Source organism: Leopardus geoffroyi, chromosome C2, assembly GCF_018350155.1.
Source record: "Leopardus geoffroyi isolate Oge1 chromosome C2, O.geoffroyi_Oge1_pat1.0, whole genome shotgun sequence".
NCBI classification, from domain to species: domain Eukaryota; kingdom Metazoa; phylum Chordata; class Mammalia; order Carnivora; family Felidae; genus Leopardus; species Leopardus geoffroyi.
In genome coordinates this window covers 55,959,038-55,986,795 of record NC_059333.1, presented here as the reverse complement: position 1 = coordinate 55,986,795, position 27,758 = coordinate 55,959,038, and the positions used below count along the sequence as shown (strand labels likewise).

At 41.1% G+C, this 27,758-nt stretch overlaps 1 protein-coding gene across 1 annotated transcript in view; it reads left to right on the top strand.

Annotated features, from left to right (window-relative positions):
- MORC1 (MORC family CW-type zinc finger 1) overlaps positions 1 to 27,758 on the top strand; it is a 152,681-nt gene that overhangs the window by 120,033 nt on the left and 4,890 nt on the right. The window contains exons 18-22 of the mRNA XM_045500974.1: positions 6,075 to 6,144; positions 8,239 to 8,305; positions 12,137 to 12,283; positions 20,484 to 20,571; positions 22,327 to 22,380. Of these exons, the coding sequence (XP_045356930.1) occupies positions 6,075 to 6,144; positions 8,239 to 8,305; positions 12,137 to 12,283; positions 20,484 to 20,571; positions 22,327 to 22,380 (426 nt within the window). The remainder of the gene's footprint in view (positions 1 to 6,074; positions 6,145 to 8,238; positions 8,306 to 12,136; positions 12,284 to 20,483; positions 20,572 to 22,326; positions 22,381 to 27,758) is intronic.

Sequence of the window (27,758 nt, the reverse complement as noted above, 5' to 3'; positions counted from 1 at the left end):
GGTTTTTATGAGAATTAATGTGATGATTTGTGCACAGAATGAAAATAGTGAAAAAATAGTGAATGAAATAATGAAAAACATTTTTAAAAACCATTTTATGAAGAGGGCAAATTCAAGCCTTAATTGGTTGGGCCAGGAGATGGGAGTAAAGAATGAAAATTGAGAGAGTGAAATCACTTTGTGGAAGCAAAGGGAGAGCTAGAGGGGGTGCGCGTGAGGGGTTGAGGGAGGGAAGAGGGTAATCCCGAAGCTGAAAACCTGGTGTTGTGGAATTGGAATTGGAGAGGCTGGAGGGGAAAGTGTGGGGAGAGAGGTGAGAAGGCAGGCAACGGTTGAGGCAGTAGATATAGAGGTGCTTCATGGTGATTTGAAATTGATTTTTGCCGTGTATCACCGTTGCCTCCATTTCTGAACACAGTCTTCAGTAAAGTCTATATGTTTATTAATGTTCATAGAGATGGGTTTGTTTTTGGGAGATGGACCCAGGCTCTGCTATGATGTATCATGCAAGAATCAAGGCTGCCACGGGATCCCAGTCTTGTATGGGTTACATAGATAAGGTGCTTGGCTATTAATAATAATAGAAACTGTAATTATGATTCATAGTTTCTCAGAGAAAGGAAGAAATCAGTACGGGCTGGAGTAAATAAAAAGGAAAGAGAAGGACTTGCATTTGTCTCGAAAGGTGGGAAGCATTTACAAGAGGCAAAGAGGGAAAGGCACACCAGATAGAACTGCATGGGCAAAGGTGGCCAAGGCGTGGAGGCAAAAGTGTATGTGGTGCTTCTAGAAAATTCTGAGGACAGCCGTCTGGTTATAGGAGACGGAGTTTGTTAAGAAGTACTGACATTATGTTCTGATAACTTAGAATAACATTGAGAAGGGCTTTGAAAGCCAGGTAAAGAGTTTGCACTTGAGGTAGTAACCAGTCAGGATCTGTGGGCACATTTTGAGAAGGAACATTTAACCATGGAGATTTCATTTGGAAAAATTGATTCGGGGGTGCCCGGCTGGCTGGCTCAGTCGGTGAAGCGTCCAAACTCTTGGTTTCGGCTTGGGTCATGATCTCATGGTTTGTGAGTACGAGCCCCACATCAGGCTCTGTGCTGATAGCATGGAGTCTGCCTGGGATTCTCTGTCTCCTTCTCTCTCTGTCCCTCCCATGTATGCTTTCTTTCTCTCTCTCTCTCTCTCTCTCAAAAATAAGTAAACTTTTTTTTTAAATTAAAAAAAAAAAAATGAACTGGGTTGTGATAAAGCTGCTGTACTCTACTGGGCAAAGGAGAAACTAAAGACCAAAGAATCAAGTCTCATCTGCTGCCTAAAGATTGTAGTATAAGGATGACAAGGAAAATGGAACCATTTGGAAGGAAAATGAGCAGAAATTGGAGAGGAGCATGGGAGACTAAACAGTGACAGAAGTTTTGAGATGGCAGCCTAGAACAACATGTTATTACAAATAGGAAGAGAAGAGCTGACCAGGGGATCTGAGTGGGCAAATGTGGGACTAAAGATTTGAAGTTTCAGCAAAATGTTCAAGTGCAGGCATCCTGAAGTCAGTTGGAAATAATTGGAGCAAAGATGAAAAGCTAGGGTTGATGATGCTGATCAGGCCATTGTTTGCATAAGGGTGAAAGTTTAACCCCCTGAAATTTTAACAGGTTCATTGAAGGATTAAGTGTAGACAGAAAAATTCATATCCTAGGAGATTTGGGACACCGAAGGCTATAGAAATCAAGGGAAGAAGGAATTGCAAGGGACTTCTTATGCTTCCCCATCTTAGTGAATGGCCTCGCCATTCATAGTTACTCAGCCCACAGCCTGGGAGGCATCCTGAATTCTCTGCTTCTTTCACACAGGGGTGCTCACCCTCTCAGCCAATTGTGCCTAATCAGCCTTTGAATGGACCCCCTGTGCTTTCCTCCTCTATAGCCACCACCCTGACTGATTCACCAACATCTCTGTCAGGGCCACAGCAATGGCCCTGTCAATGATTTCACTGCTTCTGTTGGCCTCCACTGTCTAAAACTCCGACTGTTTCATTTAAAAGATAAGTCAGATCACGTCATTCTCCTCCTCCGAACCCTCCAGTGGCTTCCGCTCACACTGAGAACAGAATTCAGTGTTCTTGCTGCGCCCTCCGAGGCCCTAGATGACCTAGCCTGACCTCCTTTGCATTCTCATCCTTACCACTTGTCCCTTCATTCATTCCACTGTCGCCACCCTGACCTTCCTTGACCGCCAACACCTTAAGCTCATTTTTGCTTCCCTGACTTTTCCTTGGCTGTTTGCAGTGCCTGGACTCCACTTCCCCCAGCAACACGCATGTACTGTCAAGACTTTCTTTGATTCTGTGAGTATACTGAGTGTCAGTTACTCTCCTAGACATCGGGGATACAGCAGGAAGATAATGGGCCATGCTCCCCATCCTCATGGCGCTTCCATCCTATTGGGGGCAGTCAGACCACAGACAAGACAAAGAAGTAAACTGTGTGTCAGGGTAGATAATGGTAAGTGCTAAGGAGAACAGTAACACAGAGGAAAGGGTAGGAAGTGTCAGTGTCGGGCGTGGCGAGGGTGAGTACAGTTTTACACAGAGTTGGCATGAAAGGCCCGACTGAAGGAAGTTTGAGGAAAAACTAGAAAAAAGTTGGAGGCACAAGCAAATCAACAGCAAACAAACCGAAGACATTGAGAGAAGAGGGTACCTGGCATGTGTATGGAAAAGTGGTAGAGGGGAGAGGTGGAGGATGCAGAGTGAGAACACCAGGGTCCAGAAATGCAGCGGGGCTCAGGTGTGGTGTACCTGGGCTCTTGTCTTTCTCTTGCCCGTGTTTCTTTTCTTCGCAGAACTTAACATAGCTATCTTTTTATTTACTTAACATCTCTTTTTTCCCCCACTAGAAAATAGTCCATAAGGCAGGACTTTGTATTCTTTATCATAACAGTGTTTGACCCATACTGGGAACTCAATTTTATTGAATATATTTATGGATGAAAGAGAGGAGCCTAGAACATAATGTTTACTATGGAAGAGTGAAAACAGAAAGGGCCTTTGAATTTATTTTTAGATTTTTTTTTTAATGTTTATTCTTGAGAGAGACAGAGCATGAGCAGGGGAGGGGCAGTGAGAGGGGGAGACATAGAATCAGAAGCAGGCTCCAGGTTCTGAGCTGTCAGCACAGAGCCCGACGCAGGGCTCGAACCCACAAGCCATGGCCTGAGCTGAAGTTGGATGCTTAACCAACTGAGCCACCCAGGAGCCCAGAAAGGGCCTTTGAGTTTGGCAGGAAGGCGTTACTGGTCTGGTAGCGTTTTTGGGTCCTTGATAATAGTAAATGCTTGTGGTAGACATGGGAGGAGCAAAGAAATAGAAGGAAAGAAAGCAGAAAAAGGGATACCAACCAATTCTTAAACATCCTTAACAGCTGAATTAGATAAATGGTACACAGCTGGCTGTGGTATGGTTTTTTTTTTCCCTCTAACTTATTTATGATTTATTTATCCCCTTAAATAGATACTTCAGAAAATTGAGCATGTGGTATTATGCTGATCCCCTGCATCCTTTGGAGAAATGACAAATCCCACTCTGCTCATTGTTAACATAATTTTAATTAAGGGATCTAAAACCCCATGTTAAGACTTGACTATAATCTCATTTACTATGTGGGAGGTGTTATCAGTTTCATGACTGAGGTAAAATCTTAGGAAAGAGATATCCCCAAACTGCAGAGTATGAAACACAGTTAAGCCTAAGAGACTGGAGAACACTTCTTTAATGAAATGATGTATGTGAAAGAGCTTTGTAAGTAGTATCAAAATATACAAACAGTGTCATTGAAAAGACAACTGCCTGTCTTATTGTCTCAACTTGAAAAAATTCAGAGCTTCAAAGCCACAAGTACATTGTAATAGAAGACAGCATCCTATGAACTCGGATATTTACACAGTGTTATTTGAAAGGAAATACTGTAGGTGTGAATTGTTTATCCAAAATCTTTCAAGCATCTCTATGCCAAAGAATAAAGAAAATACGAGAAAGGAAAAGAAAAGAAGAAAACCTCTCCTGCAGTACAGATGGGAAAGCTTTGTTTGGGTGCCATTTTTGGAAGGAGGGGACATATCTGATGCTCTCACAGAAACAGCCGCTACAAGGCAGGGCTCAAAGCAGGGAACTAAACAATAAAATGCAAAAGCAATTAATTTCATGAGGCTGTGCTGATAACACCACCAACAAAAGTTCCTTACTGGGAGTGCTGTCAGTTTTGTTAATCTTGGTTGCTTCCGTCTTGTCTGATTTTTATCACAAGGAAGAGGTACCAAAGAAAATGAACACATTCCAAGCAGGATTATCATGGATTACAATAAAGTGATTATATAACTAGAGGCATCACATCGTTCCTCTTGTCAGCTTATTTTATGGTTGCTGTTATGCTGCTTATAAACTGGTCAAAAATGATTAGTTCAAAGTTAGAGGCACTTAAAAAAGCATGTAGATTTCCTGTATATATCAGCACATGAAAAGAAAACCTTAAGTTTTATGATACATCAGAGATAAATAAGATGTACATTTTAAGGTCATTTTGCAAAATCAACTTTAAAAAATACATGCGCTTTATTTACTTCTGGGGCACACATTTTTTTTACAGTATAAGTACAAAACTGTTCTCAAATGGACAAAAGCATCTTAGAATCAGTTTTATTTATTTGCCCTTACCTAACAAGTCTTTTCTTTTGATGGACTTGAGTGAAATAGAAACAGCAATGATGGACGGCCTCAAAGGCCTTCTGTTGCTAGGCTACATGTGTGCCCATTTAACCTGCTTCCTGATGGAGCACAGTTTCCAGAGTGCCGTGTAAAATATATGCCTGTGTTTCCTAGGAGGAGAGAAAAGGTGGGAGATAGCCTCTCCCTCCCCCGTCTGTTTGGCAGGGCGGAGGGGTTTTGAAAGGCGCAGGACACAGACACGGTGGGCAGGCTCCAGAAAGCCAACAGCTCGGTGCCTTCCACGAGGTCATGGACGTGGGGACACAGTTGTGTCTCAGCACCTGTTCGGTGGTCTTCAGATCAAGGAGCTTTTGCCTTACCCCTGCCTTCTCCATTTTTCTCTTCTACTGCCTGTTTCCCCACCTTCTCACAGATTTGCAAAATACACAAAGGGAACGTTCTGGGTCCATTTTCCTGAAGGGCATAAACTAACTCTCTCTCTTTCTGATCTAAAGAAGTACATTCCCAAAATGTAAGTTTGTCTTGTGTGAGCCTTGCAAAATGGGTCTTCAGGATTCCCAAAGGAATGGCGGACACGGCTTCTGGATGGCACACTGTTCCCCTCAGCTCTCACAACTCCCACTTCCTCCACAACCCAGACAGCAAACACCCACACCCACCCACCCACACACACACGCCCTCACTCTCAAGTGCCACCCACTTTACTGGCTTCAACACATTAAGGCTCCACAACCCCTTTTAGGCAGATTTCTAGGAATTCGGTCAAATGACCAGGCGACCCTTCTGTCAACACCCAAGTGTAATCCCCATCCCCATCCATGTCTTCTTCCCCATCATACTTTGGGGCCTCAGGTCCCAGGCCGCAACCTCCCCAAGGTTTTCATTGCACTGATTGCACTGATGTACATTTCATTGCATGACACTGATTGACCTCATGCTCTGTGTCTGCTCCGTATGGACCACAAGTGTGATAAGCCTCCTGAAAACAGCAGAGGCTCCATCATTGCTCCTGGTGAATCAAATACTTGGCTTCTTTGTTGGAGTCATTGTTACATTCACGTAAGATATGGATTTTTAAAAATATATGTACAGATATTGATAGAAGTATCAAAACCCCTATATAGAAATGGTAGAATTATGTATGACAGTTTTGATGTAACCATCCTTGAGATGCACACCAATATAATTTTCTACAGCTCACATGATTGTCTCCCTTCACAACATGCACGTAAACTGTACCCCTGGCCTCTCTCTCTGAAGTGGGCACTGGTACTCAAGGTCATTTTGCACCCTGTGATATATCTGGTATTTTTGTGCAGCTTTAAGTAAACAGCTTGTTTTTCAGGTTTTAGATAAAAGTGGCACTGATCTTTCATTGAAACAAGAAAAAAAGGAAGTTTCTCTTATGAAAAAAGGTAAAAAAAAAAGAATTCAGTTTACATCTATTACATCTATTAGCTGTCATGTTTGAGTTGTTTTCAATATGACTTATGTGGCATGTCACAAGTTTGGCAACAGTTTGGATTTTAAAAAGTAACAATTGGTTGTTCCAGAAGTGGGAAGAGGGGTGGGAAGAGAGTAAGCTGCCAATCTCATGTGATTTGAAGGGCCAAGGGACACTTTGTTCCTAAGAAGGGGGCTCCCAGCACTGCCACACAGCCTGACGTCCCTCACAGTAGACTCCTAACACCCTCTGCATTGAATTCTGTCTAGAAATTTGGAAAGAGTTGATATGAGCTCTTTAATTTTCAGACTGTATTTTGAAAATTATAATGACATTCCTCCTCCTTCAGTTATTTAGTCCTTTTCCTGCTTTTCGTGATTCCCTTGAGATCACTAAGACTAGTTCAACACCCACATTCATTGGTTCCTTTACACCCATGGGATGTGCCTTCTCTCAGGTGAGAGGCTTGGACTGTTTTTAAACTTAGAGTTGCCTTCTTATAATATTCAATCCAAAACAATGTCCCAGGATAGAGAAGCTGGACGCATCCTGGACTTAAAGTTTTGTTTTCTTAGTGTCTGCGTACTACTATGGCTAACTCTTTTATTATATTGTTGTCATTGTACCATTCTCTGTTTTATATTAATATTATACCATTGGGCCTAAGCAGCAAGTCTGTCATTTTCATTGTCATCTTCTTATTCTGAAATAAGTTTTAAAGCCGTTCTTAGTCTCTCTAGTAAATCTCAGCTCATTTTGGCTATTGTTCCCAGTCCTTGTTGTATCGGGGTCCTTGCCATCATTATGTGTTCACTTTTGGTGGTAAGCTCTCCCTTCCTTCATATTTTGTTGCTTCGGTAACCTAATCAGTCACTCACTCACGTCTTTATGTTTGAACCCATTAGTGAGATCCCTAAGAAATCACACTTTGTTTTTTCTGTTTCATCTTAATTAGGATAATTTGCAATCCCATAATCAGGATTTCTTTTGTAAGGCTCTCTTGATTTTAAAGCCGGTGTTTTATAGAAATTTCAAACTATTCACATGATTTCAAGTATGTGCCTGTTGAATTTCCAAATAGTAATGGAAAAATTGTTAATACAATTTTGATCCTAAAATTAATATTTAATTTCAAATGCTCGTCCTGGGTTTGGAAAGAACAAGTTGTGAGATATTTTCAAATGACTGTAATTATAGATTAGTTGGATGTTGGGCTAAAAAAAAAATTCACTTTTTATTATGCAAGCCAGTGAGTAAAATCAATGGTGCCTGCAATGTGCTTAGAAAACCTCTTTTATTTAAAGGAGTCAGGCAGACCCTGAGCCATTCACCTATCATCTAAAACTTTCTTTGTTGCTGTGCTGTTCCACTTGGTGATGGCCCTAAACTTGCTGGCAAGGGTCACTTGGTGGAACAAGATATTTGGACAGTTATCACAATGAATTCTAGAGACAGGTGGAAGAAGGGTATATTGACTTATTGCTTATACTGCCTCCAAGGGGTCAAAGCATTTCTGCTCTTCTGTGGACTGTAGATGAATCACTACCCTCCCTGAACCTACAATTCTGAGGTTCTCTCAGTGAGAAGATCCACGAGATGACTCCTGAGTCTCTTCCTGCTTTAAAGTTTGACTCTCTATTAGAGACACGTTTTTGGTTAGGATCTGTTAGGATGTTTCTGAACCTGAACCTAAGTGGAATAGAATGGGATCCTAGGGGGAAGACAGGAGGTGGTCTGGGCAGAGGCTGGTGAGAGAAGGGAATCCTGACGGCCCCCAACAGTCCCCTCCCTATGCACACCGATAGCAGATAATAAGCGTCATGAAAAAGAGCTTGCAAAAAACAAGTTACAGAGGTTCTTGGATTAGTACATACACTATGTACACTTTATTAAGAGGTTTTTATAAGTTGCATTAAGAACACACTGTGCAGTTTTACGAGAGGATGTTTGACATACAAAGCCAGATTATCCACAAGTAGTTAATAAACCACCAAGACTTCTTTCAGTTCACTGTATTGTGTCATCATCAAAATGCAATTGTCTTCATTTTGTCTGTCTTTTGAAGAAAAACAGGAGCTGTGTAGTGATACTCCAGAAATGAAGAGAAACTCTTCATTACCTAATCGGGAAAGGTGAGTGTACTGCAATTATACAAATTCCAAGTGAGTGCAATTACACTGTTGCAAAGTAATTATCAATGTTTAAATACAAGAAGAAAGAAAATAATAGCAACAAGCACAGGCAATTAAGAATGGAACCTCATTTTACAAAGGAGACAAGAAAGAATAGAATACGGCTGGGTTTCTTACCTTTTTCCCAAACCTTTTCATTTTCTTTTGTGAGGATTGGGGATAATGAAATGGAACAGGCTTAACTTCCTACTCACAGCAGGCAGCTAATTCAAATTACTGTAATATAGCCAAAGAACTGAAAGTGTCACATGTGTATAAGGTGTGAACATGAAATCATGAACTTGATTTTTTTTTTTTTTTGCGTGTGGCTCATTATCTTGTTATATGTATATGTAATTATAATAATCATTGCTTGCTAGAATTTTCTTACATGAGATTTTGTCACTTTTAAGATAAAATCAACTGAATATTTTGGACGCCCAATAAAATAAAAAGAATGTTTTCAAGGAAGCAATCTCTTACCCTCACTTAGACAAACTTGTCACAGGTGCTTTCCAGGCATGTAGACCCTGTGTCTTCGAATCCAAATCCTGGGCTCTTTTTGCATAGGAGCACATTGGATTAAGTACCAGAAAAAAGCAGAGAGGAGTTTTATTTTCCGCACTTGCTGACAAGAGGCATCCCTCAAATACTCAATTCCCCTCACTTCTCTGCTCTACTCAAAAGCCTGTCACAGCCCCATCACTTGCAAGATAAGTGACAAACTCCTTAGCACGGCACAAGTCCCCTTCAGTCCTGCCCCTCCCTGTAGCCCTTACTTTGCTTCCCAGAGTTTCTGAATTGCTTTCAGTTCAGCTTTATCACACTTCCATCTCTTCGTCCGTATTGCTTCCTTTGCCCACTGCAAGCTGTACACAAGCCTTTAGTCTTTCCTTCAAGTTCTGGTTCAAGTATTCTCTCCTCTGGGGACCCCAACTCTCGCAGGCAAACTCAGGATTTCAGACAGCCACTGTTGCAAGGGTCAGACTGTCATAATCCTTTCCACTTCAGTAATTACCTGTTAAATATCAGCCACATTCTGACACACAACGGTGAGAAACGGCATTGTCAAGACCAGTGGAATTGTCTGTCTGAATGTCTGTCTTCCCATCAGGCCCGGGGCCATATATTTTCTTCTTCTTAACTGCAAGTGTCTGAGTCTCCATCCAAGCATCTCCACGCTCCATCGAAAATAGCTCACCCCACTCCTGACAAGGTGCACTATCAGATCGTAGAATCCTGCTCGGGTGTTTTCAGGGCACTTATTCCTATTGTAAAGTGTCTTATTGAATCATCTATTTATTTTAATATTTTACATTCTACCTTGCTGATTTTGTATATTTTTCACTAGGACCTAACTCACTCCATAAGAGCAGGGCTGACTTGCTCACCTCTGTGTCATTGGTGTCCAGAATAGCAACTGACTCAAAAGATGATACATTTGTTGATTGAATAAATGGTCCAGCTTTTCCCCCATGATGTTGCTAGGCCACTTTATGGATAGTGGTTTAACCTAGAGTTATTTATTAAAATTTGAGTTAAATTTTAAAATCTATCCAAAAAACTAAAGCACATTGTGTGTGTGTGTGTGTGTGTGTGTGTGTGTGTGTGTGATATGTTACTTTTAGCTTTGTATGAAGTTGTGTGTTGTTTTGAATCATCTTGGAATTATATCTATGGCATGAATGTTAGAACTATGGTCTAATTAAGACCGTAGACAGTCTTTTCTTTTTAAGTTTGTTTTGAGAGAGACAGAGACAGCGCAAGTGGGGGAGGGGCAGAGAGAGAGAGACAGAGAATCCCAAGCAGGCCCCAGGCTGCCAGTGCAGAGCCCGCTCACAGTGAGATCATTACCTGAGCTGAAACCAAGAGTCAGACGCTTAACCTACTGAACCACCCAGGTGTCCCTAAAACAATCTTAGTGGAAGAATCTTATCAAACTCATTAATAGTGGTCGTGATGATAAGGAAGATCATAATAACAATAATAATTAGGTGCTAAGCACTTTTGACTGAGCACTTACTAAGAGTAGGCATTGGGCTAAATTCTTTTCTTTAAGGTTTTTTAGAGGAAAAAACTTAGAGGAAGTGGGGGAAGGTCAGAGAGGGACAGAGAGAGAATCCCAAGTAGGCTTTGCACCATCAACACAGAGCCCAATGTGGGGCTTGAACTCACAAGCTGTGAGATCATGACCTGTGCTGAAGTTGGACGTTTAACCAACTGGGCCACCCAGGCGCCCCGGCATTGAGCTAACTTCCGGGGTAACCCTCAGCACAGTTCTGTGAGGTACGCACACAGACTGCTTAGAAGACTACTTTAGGGGTGCCTGGGTGGCTCAGTCAGTTAAGCTTCCAACTTTAGCTCAGGTCATGATCTCTCAGTTCATGAGTTGGAGCCCCGTGTCTGTCTCTGTGCTGATAGCTCAGAGCTTGGAGCCTGCTTCAGATTCTGTGTCTCCTCTGTGCCTCCCCTGCTCGTGCTCTGTCTCTCTCTCAAAAATAAATAAAAATTTACAAAAATTTTTTTTAAAATTTTTTTTTTTTTTCAACGTTTATTTATTTTTTTGGGACAGAGAGAGACAGAGCATGAACGGGGGAGGGGCAGAGAGAGAGGGAGACACAGAATCGGAAACAGGCTCCAGGCTCTGAGCCATCAGCCCAGAGCCCGACGCGGGGCTCGAACTCACGGACCGCGAGATCGTGACCTGGCTGAAGTCGGACGCTTAACCGACTGCGCCACCCAGGCGCCCTAAAAATTTTTTAAAAAGACTAATAAAATTTCAGCATAAAGGAATCTATAGTCAATGGGCTTCCAATATTGTGCAAGTATTCTTTAATAGACAAGCATTAGTTACAATGTTCTTAATCTTAAGTGAAATATCAGCTGAAGTTAGTGAATTAATGCCAAAAGTCTGTTGACAGTAGAAACACATTCCATTTGATTAAACTGTTATCCAATTTTTAAACGGCCCATACGGTATAAATATATAAAACTTTTTAGAGCTGTGGTCTTAACGTTAGCATTGAAAGGATTACAATCTCCTCCTTGCTTGGCAAGCAGAACCCTCCTTGATTGGACCCCTTCCTGCCTACATAGCTTTGTCTTCCAAATTGCATGTTTTCCCAGACCTCTTAAACTTTTTTTGTTACCACAATACTGAAAGCTTTGGGTCTCATTAACACAATACACTACACAAGAAACTCTCCAGTGGTAGTGCCTACTTTGCTTCAGATAAACTCCAGTTCCACCCCATGGCCACGAGCGCCAGCCCCCGCCTCTCCCCCTTTCTTCTTCTTCCCCTGCACGCCACCCCTGCAGCCCTGGCCCTTAACTCTTCCAGCAGTCCTACCTCATTTCTGCCAGGGATCATTACACATCACCTGGAACACTCTTCTTCTTCCAGATCTTGACTAAGTTATTCTTTCAACGGACTTTGCCCCTTTTTGTTTTATTTCTGTATGTACCTTTCCCCAGGCTAAAATAGAACTTTAGTTTAAGATCCCCTTTCGGCCAATGAGACAAATGGTATGTGACTACTGTTGCTAAGAATACATTACTGTCAATTCTGTTTAATTGTGGCTCCCCAAAAACCTTGGAACAAGATTTGTCAGGAATAAATAGTAATTTTTCTAATTGAGAATTCGTAAATGGTAGTTTTTAGCATATTTATGGCCTTGCTCTCATTTGTGGTGTATTAACATTCCATTTGTCACGTATTAATGTTTCTGAATTTATGAGTATCTAATGTGATGCCCACTTTGAAATTGTAAGCCTCAGCTTGTTTTTGCGCAGTGCACTGATGGAAGACTTAAGTCCACGTTCTGGAGACAGTGCCAGCTTTTCCGTGTATAGTGGTTGTGGAGTTACTTCTTCACTGACAAAGTCTTCTCAAAGCACATATGTCAAAGAAACAGTAAGAAAACTGACGTCCAATTTAAGGTAAACATATTTGCTAACATATTTCCATATGCTTTGTTGAACTTTCTAAGCAGTGACAACTCTTGATCTTCTTTTTTTCCCCCTACTGAGCCTTAAAGTTGTTAAGATTCAATAGAATGACTTTATGACTTGTTCCCTAACTACACTGATACAGATGCACCATGGGTTAAATTTGTCTTGAAATAGAACTATAGTCACTAACTGCCTGTTGTTACATGGTCTGGCAGTATAGTGGATGTTCTGTCCTGGGTGTTATGAATTTCTTCCTTCCTCCCTCCCTTCCTTCCTCTTTCTTTTATTTTTTTAGTTGTTTGGTTTTTGCCTGACAAAGACCCTCATGACATTTGTATGGCCTTCTACAAATTCTCCTATTGTAGCTTTAGATACTAAACTTACCAAGGGAAATTGAGTTTTACTTTTTGGTTCAGTGTAGAATGTTAACATTTGTGGGCAGGTTAAATGAGGAATTTAGATGTCTGGATCTCAGTTCCCAAAGAATGGAGAAAGAGAGGGGATAAAGTCCAGGATTCGGAATTTTTCCCAATAGGGACCAAGGATAGGAGGGGGCCAAAGAAGTTAGTATACAGAAGAGTGCTCTAAAATAGGTGACATAGAGAGAGGGAGGGGCAGGAGCAGTAACACCTCTAAATTAATGGAGCCAATTGGTTTGGTTGGGGTTCACAGACTGTGAGTGGCCTGGGTTGTAAAGTGAGAGGCTTTCAGCCCAGGAGAACACACCAGAGGACCTGGCCGGAATAGTATTTTCCATTAAGACAGTTACTTTGACTTCCGGATCAGTGATGACTGCAAAAGCTGCCTGAAGAAGATAGCTGGCGAAGAATGAAATTAGAGAGTTGGCAAAAAGAAGTGTTGAGGTGGGGCATACACATACGCTCAGGTCCAGGCTATGTTCTTGTGTGTGAAAATAGACTGCAAACCACTGCAATACTCAAACTCAGTTCTGCAGTTGTCCTGGGCTTTGTGGAAATTTCTATGGCAACATCCAGGGCTGTGGGGGCTCTGCATATGTGAGCATATATGAGCATATATGTTCCCTTGGGCACATATTACTAGTATCCCTCCTGTCCCAGGAGAAAGGAGGAAGCACTCTTGGTTCTATGTAGGTGGATCTGCTTGGACTTTGCATCAGGACACATCTTCACTAATGATACTAGGGATCCAGAGGCAAGTTGTTGACCCAGAAATAAAGCCAGAGTGCTGCATTTCTGAACACTTAAGTTTTGACCACTAAATCTGCCGTAGTACCTGAGTTGGCAAGCTCTAGCCTGGGAAAGAGGAGGAAGCAGGCCAGACCTCAGTGTTGTACGGGTATCATGAGATTGAAAAAGGTCACTTGTCAAATGATCTGGATGGATGTCAGTCTCATACTGCCATGGTCTACAGTATAGTCCCTAAAGAATGGGATTCTCCAACCAGTTCTTTTCAGTATTTGTCCAGAAGTAATATGTAAGATCCTCAGTTTTGAAGTTAGGTAGCCATAAATTTGAATTTTGGTTTATTCCTTACTGGTTCCAAGATTCATGCATGTCAGTTGAGCACTACGATGCATCACATGCAATAAATTATATATGTGGGGCGCCCGGGTGGCTCAATCGGTTAAGGGTCCGACTTCGGCTCAAGTCATGATCTCACAGTTTGTGGGTTCGAGCCCCACGTTGGGCTCTGTGCTGACAACTCAGAGCCTGGAGCCTGCTTCAGATTCTGTGTCTCCCTCTCTCTTGCCTTCCTCCCACTCGTGCTCTATCTCTCTCTCTCTCTCTTAAAAATAAATAAACATTTGGGGCGCCTGGGTGGCGCAGTCGGTTAAGCGTCCGACTTCAACCAGGTCACGATCTCACGGTCCCTGAGTTCGAGCCCCGCGTCAGGCTCTGGGCTGATGGCTCAGAGCCTGGAGCCTGTTTCCGATTCTGTGTCTCCCTCTTTCTCTGCCCCTCCCCCGTTCATGCTCTGTCTCTCTCTGTCCCAAAAATAAATAAACGTTAAAAAAAAAAATTTAAAAATAAATAAACATTAAAAAATATTTAAAAAAATAAAAAAATAAGTTATATATGTGAATGTGCCTGTATATATCAATAAAATGTGTGCATATTACTAAAAATGACCACATGTCTCATGATTAGGACATTGCTTCGTGTGAACCAGGCCTTCTTGATAATAATAGCTATTGTGTTTGAGCTGTTAGTATATTTTAGGCATTCACTCAAGTGTCTTGTATATGTTAGCTCCTTACTGCCACCACCTTAGGAGGTTGATATTATTTCTAACTTTTTAAAGAATGTATGATGAAACTGAAGCTTGGAGAAACAAACACACTTAAAGTCTCAGTTACACAGCTGCTAGGACAGGGCTGGGTTTCAGCCTAGGTTCCTTGATTTGGAGTCTCATGCTCTTCTTAACCCCCGTATTCACACACATACACACATATATATAACTGTACATATATATGCACTTACATACATATACATACAGAAACATACACATGTATGTAAGTGTGTGTGCGTATACATGTACACACACATTTTGTAACACACACACATCCTTTGCTCCTCTTCACACTAAGACCTGGAGAGCTGTCTGGTTGTGTTGCAGTAGAGTTTGGATACTCTGCTATATATCATCATTTTCCTTATTTTTTCCTTGGCTAATTTTTGTTATGCATTTAAGTGTATCGTTACTATTAATTTTAATGTTACGTGTGATCTAAAAGGAGATAATGTGATTGAAGGTGCTGAGACTTCAAAGTACATTCACTTCTATAGTTAGGCATCACTGGAAAATAAAAATTTCCCGGAAACCATCTTCCTGATGAACACATAGAATCTTTGGTGCTTGAAATCATCATACTATTACCAACCAAAGACTCTGAAAGCCAAACATATTAATAAATCAGCTCTTTTCTGTCCCAGCTTGAGTTTTTTTGTGGTGATTGTTTTACAGAAGTATTAAGTGGAAAAAGAATTGTACAGAACACAAAGCTTAACTGGAACAAGATGAGCTCCTCATTGATCAGTCTCCTCTTTTGCCTTTAGCGGTGTGTTTTCTCACATTTCACTGGTGAAAACAGATTTCTTGTCTTCTTTGTTATGTTTCTCCCCCCCCCCCGTGCTGTGCTATCCTGTATTTGGTCCACATGTTATTCCTTGTGTTAACTAGACTTCAAATTTCTCAAGGCGTGAAGATTGTGGCTAGCTGTGTAGAATGTGGAGGGTACCATGTTTCACCGGATTTGCCTTGCTTGTCCCATTATAAGGACAGTCATTAGAATCCTTTCCCTCTACTTGGTTCACTTTGTACATGACTGCATCCTTATCCCTTTCCACACTGCCAAAGTGGAGTCTGGCCACTTCTGTTTAGTTCATGTTAATGGAATAAAATTAATAAAAATAGTAGTTTTCAGTGTTCATTTTCACTACCTGATAATACTCAGTTTAGCGTTTTCCTGTCTTATATTACTTTTTTTTATGTGTATTAGTTTATTTAATCCCCAAATAGAATAACATCTTTGAAAATAGATTGGATTTTCCACATTGTGTCTGACATATATTAGTAGATATTCAAAGAATACTTTTAATGAAATTGAAAGGGACTAATGTAAAATGCAGTGAAGAGAATTGTTGGATATTAAAATATTTTCAGATGATGGGGTGTGACTGAGTTGTGTTAAGTCAGAGGTAGATGAGATCCAGACTGTTAAATTGTATCAGTTGGTCCTAAATATTAGAGTACTATCAAATCTCAAGTCACTCTCAATAATAATGATGATATAATAATAATAATAATAATAATAATAATAATAATAATACATATTTATTATGTGCTTCCTGTGTTCTGGGCGCTGTCCTATAAGCTTTGCATACGTTAACTCACTTAAACCTTTCAACAGCCCTGTAAACAGAGACTTTCATTATCCACTTTTTACAGATGAGAAAATTGAGGCTTGTAGAGGTTTACTACTTTGCCCAGCTTTGCATAATTCTTGCATAGTAGAGCAGGAATTTGAATCCTGGTGGTCTGCTCTCATAGTCCTTGCTTTTAACTGCTAACCTTATAACACTTTGTTTCAGTTTATTGTCGTATATGTAAACTTGACAATCAGGCGGACTTCATTTATTTCAATTCTACAAAAACCTATGTAAGCTGACATTTTAAAAGTATCAAAAATTAAATTTTAAAAAGGAAGTCATGGGGCGCCTGGGTGGCTCAGTTGGTTAAGTGTCCCACTCTTGATTTCAGCTCAGGTCATGATCTTGCGATTTGTGAGATCTGAGATCAGCGTGGAGCCTGCTTGGGATTCTCTTTCTTCTTCTCTCTGCCCTTCCCCCTGCTGGCAAGCATGCATGCACTCGCTCTCAAAATAAACTTAAAAAAAATAACGTATGGCACTTGTTACAGGTTGCTCCCAGTTACTGATGCAAAAGAAAGCCCACAAGAGTAAATAACACTAGCAATTGGGGTCTGTCGGAAACTGTGATCTAATTCCTGGGTTTAGAAAGTGAAGCTGTGCTGTTTCTATTCATCCTCGTCTTTCTCTTTCACTGGGATGGAGAAGAGAGTTTCAAACCACCTCAAGTAAGAGGCTTGCTCTTTTTCCATGAACTAGGTTACTTTTTAGAAGAGCATCTGGATGAGCAGGTGCCTCTGTGTTTCCCTGCTCATGTCCAGAGAGAATGGAGCTGTATTAATGCAAGTAAGAGACTTTTCTGAAGAAAAAAAGCTGTTCTGTTGAGAAGGGAATATGACTGTGGAGTGAAAAGGAAATGGCCCTTAGCTGCAGCTTTGCACAGCTTGGCCATCGCAGATGGAAGCGGTGCTGACCCATTGTTGGAGCTCAGCTAGTTGAACTCTTTAAAAACTTCCAATTCAAGCTTGCAGATACAGATATGGATTTGATAGGAATTAAGTGAGATGGGGATCATAGCCAAGGACCTCCTATGGTCCTGGATGCAAGTAACAGTTCTAGAAGATCTTTAGGATATTTGCTTCTTAAATTCTTGAGAAGAGAGACAGAGTTAAACAAAGACATTTTCCTGATTTTATTGTCAAGCCTGGGGGTAGAATTGTGAGTAAATGCTCCAAGGGAAGAAGGGCTGTTTCTGGTGGGACAAGAGTCCTGTTGAAAAGGCAGGACTTGACCCATGAATCTCCCAGAATGCACAGTGTCCACCTGATTAAGTGGATACTAGTGAACAGACACCAATTTATTCCTAGAGTTTTGTGCTGTCATGTGTCCTTGAAGGACCTTTCATGGATTAGAGAATCACTATGACCGTCCTAAAGGACACCTGAAGTTTGTGAGTGGAGAGAGGTTTGATAAGATACAAAAGAAGATATCATCAAGGAAGATCACTGAAGAAAGGGACTCAAGACAATAAATGAAGGAATTTTTTAAGAGTTCGTAACTGCATTCAGACTCCTCTTCTGTGATTTTTAGTATCTTACAGTTTTCTAACAGCATATGACAGTTTTTTTTTCCTAATTTATCTTTCAGAAAAAGGAAAAGGTCTGTGTGTTTGTGCTTGGAGACTGCAGGACCTGTATACTTTGTCCTCTGTCTCATCAGTTTTGTGGGACAGAATCCCCAAGGGAAAAGCTAATTATCAGCAGCTCTGTGGAGGAGAGAATAAAAGGCAGAAACCAGAGGTCCTAGAAGGTTAGAGACAAAGGAAAGTGCAGGGGACCTGCTAGGGCCTGTGGCGGGGGTGGGTCCGTAATAATCAGGAAACCATAGCAGCTCAAGGTGAGAATAATTCCTCAACCAAAGAGTTTCCATGAAGATTACATGAGGTTATATATACTATAAAACATAGAGTAGCACTTAACACCTTTCTAGCACTTTGTAAAGAGTGGTTGAATGTGGCCAGGGGGCTCAATATTGCCAGAAAATGCTTGTCCCCAGCACGTAGTGCAGTTGGCCTAGAATACTTCCTTCACATTCCGCTGCCCTCCTGCCCCACAGCCAGCTAACTCCTCCTCCTCCTTTAGGACTCCCCATGATGGTGTGGGCCCCTGTCACAGTGCCCATGGTGGTGTATTCGCTTTCACATCCCAGCATTTCTCGCTGTCCGTACCACCCACCAGCCTGACTTCCGTGTAATAAGAATGTGTGGGTTCCCAGCATGGGGGCACAATGCCAGGCTCTGTCAGGTGCTACTGGGAAAAAGCTATGTCATAGCGGGGTTCAGGGACTACCTATGGGGTTAATGACCTTGAGTGTCTTGAGAAAATACGACACAGCAAAAGCTGTAAAACTTTCAAACAAAGTTGTGTTTTATTTTAAAATAATGTCTGTCTATCTTTAGAAATAATAGTATGTATTTGTGAGAAATTATTTAGACTATAGATGATGTTTGGTGTGAGTTCTGATGTAGAAATTCCACAGGTTGAGAATAATTCAGAACTAATCCAGACCTTTTGGTCTCCCCGACCTGCCCCTTCAACGTTCTCTCAGTCCCAACCAGATGTCGCCACCACGTAATATTTGTTTCTCTGGAGGTACCTCCTTAGAAGATTGCTGATTTGCTCTAAATCTAAACCCAAAAAAATGTATAACCACAGGAGAAAATGTATGACCACATGTTGCTCAGGAGAGGCTTGAACCCTGTGTTGGAGGAATGGGAGGCTGGATTTAGGGAGAGAGAGGAGTGGCTTGTGTAAAAGACCTCACCCCTTCTGCCCCACCAAACTAGCCGTAAAAGTGACCACAAGTCCCCTTTCCTTGGGACTCTAGTTACAGCTTTTCTTTCCATGCCATCTGATTTCTGCTCCTCTCACATACCTGGAATCATTCTGAGGGGAGTGTGTGTTTGTGTGTTACATTTGATGTTGTGCCATGCTGAGGATTTTTAATGTTTTGGATTGAATCTCTTTAAAACTATAAATGAGTATTAAAACCAATAATACACTTAAAACACTAGGAATGTAAATTATGTGGGAAACAGCCATTTTACCTTTTGTGTGCCATATTATTTCACAATTGAAAAGCTTTGTAAATCCCTTGGGTAATTTACCTGAGGTTCTTAGAACCCTTCAACATAAAAACACTCTTATACACCTTTAAGATATAGTAGCTATAAATTTCTAGATTTCATATTCTCCCAGGAATGAAATATGTGTCATCTAGGTGATTAATCCTAAAAAACCTGTCACACTACAGGGGTGGGGCGCTACTGCCTCTTGGCAAAATGAAGCACCTGTCAGAACAATGGCCAATCACTGGAAAGATCAGGGTTCGCATAGGATTCCTAAGAGTATCCCGTATCTGTGGATCCCTGGATAAAAGGAATTACTCTGGAGAGTTAAGTTCTTTGGTTTTCTTAGGGAAAAAAAAGTCACTAGACAATGTCTTTCCTCCAGGTATTTTGCAATGCTAAGTTTTCTTAGAACTTGAGTTCTCTTGAGAACACTCAAGAAGGTGCAGGGCGTCCCTGGGCTGCTTGATTATGGATGGGCATTGTGAGATCATGCTTGTTTTCTGCCTTTCTCTCTCTCTCTCTGTCCCTCCCTCCCCCTCCTTTCCTTCCTTCCTTTCTCTTTCCTTCCTTCTTTTTCTTTCCTTCTACTTTCTTTTTCTCTTTCTTACTTTTTCAGTAATTTTTAATTTTTAAAAAAAATTTTAAAGGTTTGTTTATTTTTGAGAAAGAGAGAGCAAGAAAGCAGGGGAAGGGCAGGGGGTGGGTCAGAGGATCCAAAGAGGGCTCCATGCTGAGCGGGTCTCAAAGTCAGGAACTGTGAGATCATGACCTGCGCTGAAGTCCTATGCTCAACCGACTGAGCCACCCAGGTGCCCTTCTACCTATCTTTTTTAAATTAACTTTTAATTTTAAGATAAGTGTAGGTTTACATGCAGTTGTGAAAAATAATACAGAGAGATCCCTTGTGCCCTTTACCTAGTTTCTCTCAGTGGTAACACTATCACAGAATCTTGGCATTGACACAGATATAGAACAGTTCATCACCATGAGGATTCCTCCTGTTGCCCTTTTATAGGCACACCCGCCTCCCTTTCCCCAGTCTGTGCTTTTTGAGGAAGACTTTGATGACAGTGGTAAAACCATTTGGTGGGCACGAATGTTCATCTTTGCCGAGATGTTTAACACCCAGGAGATACCCAGTTCTCACAGGTGAGTGCTGCATCCCTCTTCCTGGTACATCACCATCTCTGCTGTGCTCCTATTCCTAGGGAGATTCTTCTGTACTTTTTTTCTGAGCATCGGCTACCATCAGAATTTGGCTACACATCTGTGGAGGAACTCATGGCGAGTTTTGAGGTAAACTGGCTTTATTGGAACTTTGAGGGAGTGACAGAATAGCCTAAACTTAATTTTCATTGAAGACACATTGTGTCTTCACCTAGAATGGCTTATGTGAACGAGGATGGGGATCTTTATACCAAATGGATGACTCCGAATGAAAACTGCATTTAAAACCAGTGTGCCGAGGTTCAGATAAACTTTGGGAAGGTCTTATAGACTGAGAACAGAGAAAGTTGCAGAAATGAAAAGAAATGACATGGTTTCTGCCTTCCCTCCATGACACCAAAACTAGTTTCTATCCCTTGGATACCTTTCCTCAGCCACCTTTTATGAGGGGCTGAGTGAGGATTGGGTAGGTCAGTCATGTCAGGTGTCCAGAGCACTAGTCTTATTAGAATCAGTCACACATCAGAAGGAAAGATGAAGAAAATCTGTATTTACCAAATCTCCTTTGAGGGACAGTGCCGTATTATGATTAGAAGGAAAACTTTGTTCTGCTGCCCGAGCTCACAATAGTTTGTCCCCAGGCTGCTAAGTCACTGCAGGCTGTGGTGAAGCTGGGTGAGGTGTGCAGGCCTGAGGCCGCCAGAAGCTGCTCACTGGAGTGGAGAGGGACCTTGGGGTACAGGAGGGTGGGGGATGGCTTCTCCACCTTCATGCTCAGCATTGCTTGTGGAAGGGATGGATGTACATAGAATGGCTATTAGTGAAAAGAACACCAAATGATTAATTTGACAGAGGGGCCATATGCCTTAATCTAATCCTGGGGAAAACCCCTTACTTTTCTAATCTGTAATTATTGTTTCTGCTTCCTTGCCTTCTATCTCCTCACTTCATCCTTGCCCCTACTACTTCACTGGACTGTCTTGTGAGGCCACCAGTGACCAAATGCAATAGTCACTTCTTATCTGACCTCTTGGAGACCTTCAACCCAGTTGACTAATTTTTCCTTCTTCCTTTATTTAAAAATTTTTTTAATGTTAATTTTTTTTGAGAGAGACAGAGCATGAGCGGGGGAGAGGCAGAGAGGGAGACACAGAATCCGAAGCAGCTCTGAGCTATCAGCACAGAGCCTGACACGGGGCTCGAACTCACGAACCGTGAGATCATGACCTGAGCTGAAGTTGGAAGCTCAACTGACTGAGCCACCCAGGCGCCCCTACTTTTTCCTTCTGGAAGCACTTTCTTTGTGTAACTTCCATGACAACACACTTCTCGTTTTCTTGCTTTTCTCCCTCCCGTCTTTTCTGCTGGCAACTCAACTCCTTCTCTGGTTTCTAAATGTTGGCACATCTGAGGGCCCATTTCTGGGCCACTGTCTTCTGTCTGTGAAGTCCTGTTTCTAGGTGACCTCAACGAGCCTGTGACTTTGAGTATTGCCCCATACGCCAGTGACTCCCCAGTCTATTTCTGTGGTATTCCCATTCAAGAAACCCATACTCCAACTGCCTTCTTGACATCCCTCTTGAGTACTTAGTATTTGTCATTTACTTTTCCTTCACTTTCTTTTTTTTTTTTTTCTATTGCAATTTTTTAACCATGTTGTTTGTTAATTATGTAAACTGCCTTAATCTTTTTTTGGAATAAGGTGAGGTATACTTCAGTTAATTAATTTAATTAGACCCAGCCTTAAAAGACCCACAGTACCAATGTTGGCCAGTTCTAGGCTTTGATGCTTTTTAGTACTAGATACTTGCATGTCATAACTCTGTTGTAGACAGCTCATCCTCCAAAAGTTAATATCCTGTTCTGTTATCATTTACAAAACAGCTGGAGCGGTGCCCAGAGCAGACAAACAAAAAGCTGAGAATGGGCTTCAGCCAGGTAAGCTTTTTTTCAAGGTAGTCATTTATATTCTAAATGATCCCATATTCCAAAGGAGAAATAATATACATTTCCAAATGTTAGATTTGGAAGGAAATCAAATTTGCATTCTCTTATCAAGAATAAGATTAATGTGGAGCATATCAGATGTCACAAAGCAACATCTTTTTGAATTTCAAAATGCAAACGTTTCCACAGCATAAAACTTATGAACTTAGGGTAGGTCTATATTTTGAACAGAAAACATGATGACATCCTGTGTCTTTAAGAAATAGATGAAATCCTCGAGACACTGGACTAAACCAGAAATCATTTGTAGATTAAAGTTTTTCATTATTTTGGACAACTTGCTATCTCTGGGGGTTTTTTGTTTTGTTTTGTTTTGTTTTTTGGTATCCTATTGACAGTTTTTTAAGTTTATGGTTTTTCCATTATAAAAGTAGTTATAAAAACAATTAATCCTAGTACAAGTACTTAATGCTTACAGCCATCTTCTGGAAAACTGTCATAATCGCATGCGAGCCTATAAAGACCAGGAGGTGCACGGCTCCCCCTGGAATTGTACGAAGTGCACAGAAACGGAGGCATCGCCTCACCTCTTTTGTAGGGAATGAAGTGGATTTGGATTTTCTTGTTTTACAAATGAAATCAAATTGTGAAGTAAGTTCCTAAAGACATGTAACCAGACAAACTTGCAATGAAAAGTAGAACCTAAGCCAGATTCCTTCTTAGAAAGGCTGTATCACAAAGCATTTGAAGTGTAGGATGGGCCTAAATGTAACACTCTTGTGGACATATTTGCCTCTGATGTCTCTGACTGAGTGCCTACTGGACTGTGGTTAAACAGCTGGAAATGAAGGGTCCCGTTATTGTTCACCTGAAGAGTGAGGTTATTTTCTGAATAATGTTTGTTTAAAAGGAGTAACTGAACGCTTTTCAGCCTCAAGACATACTTGTCAGCATTTCCTAACTAGATTACAAGACAGTTTTCACTCAAAATATTTCTGATCCTGTTCGAGCACTAGTATTATTTTTATCAGTGAAGGTAAAAATTTCAGTTGATCAAGAGACAGTAGAGCCAGGCACTGAACTAGTCCTTTAATAGCCATTCCCTCATCTAACTCTCTCAACACTGGGAGGTCGGTGCCACTGTCTTAATGTTAGTAATGAGAAACTAGAGGGTCAGAAAGACAATATTCCAATGTCATGATGCAAATAAGTAGCAGATTCAGGAACCCAGATTCATCCCACCCAAAGCTCACTCTCTGCATCATTTTCTTCCATCTTCTTACCCAGACTTCATCCTGTGACAGAGTTTGCACGTGTTCCTTGTAATAGGTGTACCACAGTGTCTCAGCCTTTTGGTATAAAAGAATCATTGTTTACTTACTAGAGAGCTTGACATTGCATGATGAGACACATATGGGGGAGCTGCTGACAATGAAAAGGGGAGGGTGTGGTGGGCAGGTTGTTTAGTGTCCCATCAGGAACTGTCCCAACCGTAAACCTGTGGCAGCCAGCTTGAAGAGTTACCAGTAAGGCTCCTGGATCTTCCACAGATCTTAATTTGCTGGTTAGGGAATTCTGATTTAAATACTTCACACCATGAAACTTAGAAATTTGCTAAGAATTAGGGTGTCACACATCTTAATTTATTCCAGGCTTATGTAAGTCCTTTACATACATAATGTATGTAATACAAAATGGCATTTTTCCAATGTCTATAGGATCAGTAATAGAGCCAGGTCGTTGTTGGGTTTTGGAGGCCACACTGAATAAGTATTTATACACGGGAACAGCGTTAGCAGAGCTGATGAGTAGAATTCTCTTCGTGTTTAGGGCAAGTGGAATTCAAAGGATCAAAGGAAGCTAAACAGTCAGGACCCCGTGACTTCCTGTTGAAACAGAGATGTTGCAAGCAAAATATAGCACAATTGGAATCATGACTTCTCCAATATGAAACTGCTTGGTCATGAGGATTTTATTAATAATTGGTAGTTTTAGGTGGACAGTTATAAAAATTATTAAAATCATGTTTTGAAATCCATGTAGAGGACAGATCTATGCAACCTGGCTTACGTTGCATACTTTTTTTTTTTTAATTTTTTTTTAACATTTATTTATTTTTGAGACAGAGAGAGACAGAGAATGAACAGGGGAGGGGCAGAGAGAGAGGGAGACACAGAATCTGAAACAGGCTCCAGGCTCTGAGCTGTCAGCACAGAGCCCGACGCGGGGCTCGAACTCACGGACCGTGAGATCATGACCTGAGCCGAAGTCGGATGCTCAACCAACCAAGCCACCCAGGCGCCCCTGCATACTTTTAATAAAGATAGCTTCAACAAAACACAGGAGGACCCTTGATAAGTCACAAATGTCTTTGGTCACCATGCCCTGGCTTCCATAACTGCTAATAGTAGCAGATTGTTTATGACCACACAGGTGGTCCTATGTGACCTGACCTGAGCCACCATCTTTTATTCTTTCCTCTCACAAACCATCTGCCCCATACAAAATGGAATTGCTCCATTCCACTAGACTGGCCTGCCTCTTAGCCTTTCCCTGTGCTGTCCCCCACGACATTCTTGTCTACTCTCCCAGTCCACAGTTGGCCTCTTGAAATCCTGTCCACCCTATGTGGAGTCTGGTCAATGCTGCCTTCCACTTCAAGCCTTCCTCAGTCTGTCCATGTGACTTTCTGTATTCTGAGAGAAACTTAAAACCATTTTAGCATTAGTTAAATTTTCTGCCTTGTATTGTAGTTGTTTCTTGTATTTTATTTTCTCCTTTAGTAGATTATAGAATCCTTGAAGTTACAATTCTCTCTTATCAAATTCTATATCCTGTTGCATTCACTCAGTACTTTTGAATGCATCTAGACCTTATTACCATTTGTGCACTGAGTCAAAGTTGATTGTTTCTGCTGTAGTGCCTGACCACATAAAGGCTCACATGCATAGACTTATATGTAGAGTACAAAATCTGTAGATCTTGTAGGACTGCCTTAACTTCTTAGGATTCTGGGGCTCCAGAGCTGCTAGAACTTGGACTTTTTAAATTCAAGGCAGAAAATTAAACTCTCAGTTGCATATCCTTTCTTTCAAATCCTAATTCTGTTCTGAATTAAAGGAGTTCGAAAAGAATTCCATTTTTGATCCTCCTCAAATACCTCTACGAGAGTAGGTTTAGCCAGCAGAATTAAGCTTCTCATCTTGTTACAATTCTCTACTCATCTTAATTAAAATGTTAATGCAACCAGAAGTCCTTTTACATTGACTTTGAAAGTTCTCAAAATTGCTACCTTTTATAGAAACCTTCTAGAGATGTTAGCCTGAGAAAAGCAGAAGACTAAATCAGAAAACTGGTTGGTAGTGTTTGAAGGAAATATAGTTTGCTGGGTTACAAAATTGTGAACTTTGAGAGACAAAATATGACTTTGAATGTAGTGTGCTATATAAACATTCCTTATGTCATGCTGTATTTAACAGTGTTGTCTGGGGGTGCCTGGGTGGCTCAGTTTGTTAAGCCTCCGACTTCAGCTCAGATCATGATCTCATAGCTCATGAGTTCGAGTCCCACGTGGGGCTCTGTGCTGACAACTTAGAGCCTGGAACCTGCTTTGGATTCTGTGTCTCCCTCTCTCTCTGCCCCTCCCCTGCTCATGCTGTGTCTGTCTCTCTCTCAAAAATAAACATTAAAAAAACCCAAAAGTGTTGTTATGAACTTTTTATTTTTTAAGTAATTATAGATACATAGGAAATTATAAAATAATAGAGAGATGTCACATGTCTTTCAATTTTTTCCTAATGCTTAGGTCTTATGGAATTATATAATTGTGGTAGAATATCAAAACTACAAAATTTACGTTAGTGAAAGATGTGTCTCATTTTATCATATGTGTAAGCTTGTGTAACCACCACCAAAATCAGGATCCAGAGCTCCCACCACCACACATCTCCGTGTGCCATCCTTTATAGTCACACTGCGCACAGATAAGCACCTCAACTCCAGGCAACCACTCGTCTGTTTTCCATCTCTGTAATTTTGTCATTTCAGTAATGCTGTAGAAATGGAATTGTATAGCACGTGTCACTTTCTCATTGGCTTTATTCACTTGGCATAATGCCCTTCACATCGAACGTTATCAATAGTATGTTCCTTTTCATTGCTGATAAGCAATACTGTTGTTTTCAGATTTCTTTTTAATTTTATCCTATTATTATCATTATTATTATTATTACTGCTGTTGCTTTTATTAAAAAGTATTCCCTGGCCATTTTTCAGAATGGCAAATACTGTGAAGTTCTAGAATTTTGAACACTAAGAGCCCTGAGTGACTGGTAACATCTGAACTATCTGTGACCCTGTCCTTCTTATTCCGGCTGAGCTGAATTATTTACCCTACTCTACCTTCAGGCCATGGGAGATGTCACTCCCTGGGTTGGACTAAAGCCTCCACAAAAAAGCATCTATGAAGCTTTCTGGAGGAGGTGGTTGTTGCCTTGTAAATCATCAACTTCCTGTAGGTTGAATTGAGGATGTTCAAAAGTAGGTTCCCTTCCAAGATCTCAGAATGTAGCCTGGGTTTCAGGACAGGATTGGTCTGCGTGCTTAAAATTCTCTTGCTGTGAATGTTGTACATCTGCTCTCCTAACTCCCCACTATTTAGTGACGTGTGGTAGGCATGGGAAACACAGAGGTGAATAAAACCAATTTTTTTTTTTTTTACATCGAGGTTACATTCTTGAGTAAAGACAGGTAATGAACAGAGCATAATGTAGCATCACATAATGATAGATACTAAACATGTAAATAAATAAACATGTGATATGCCATATAATAATTGTACAGGGCCTGGGGATAGACAGTGACAGTGCATGTTGGGGAAGGGACAGCCTATTTCAGATGCCGTGAGCAAGGAATACCTGAGCCAGCGCAGACCCGAAGGGCAAAGAATGAGCGTTGTGTAGGTTAGGGCTGAACAAATGGAAAGAGAAAGCAGGAAAGGCGAAGGGCCTGAGGCAGGAATGAGGTTGGTATATTCCTGGAAGAATGAGGCCTGCAACTCAGTAAGTAAGGTAAGAATACGTAGAGCCAGATCAAGGATTTCAGCATCTTGTTAATTCTTGGTGCCCTCACAAAGTGTCCAGGCAGTTTAAGACTCTAAAATGAGTCCCTGTTCCCAAATACTCGTGATTAATAGCAAATGCAAAGCATAAATAATTGGAGGGTAAGTTATTGATATTAATCCATGTCAAGCACTTTAGGTCAGGACTTCAATGATCTTTAATTTAATGGAGAATCTGTACCCTCCTCTCAACTCTAATAATATGTGTGCCTCACTAGCAGCACAGTGCATCTTTTCCCATAAGACACAT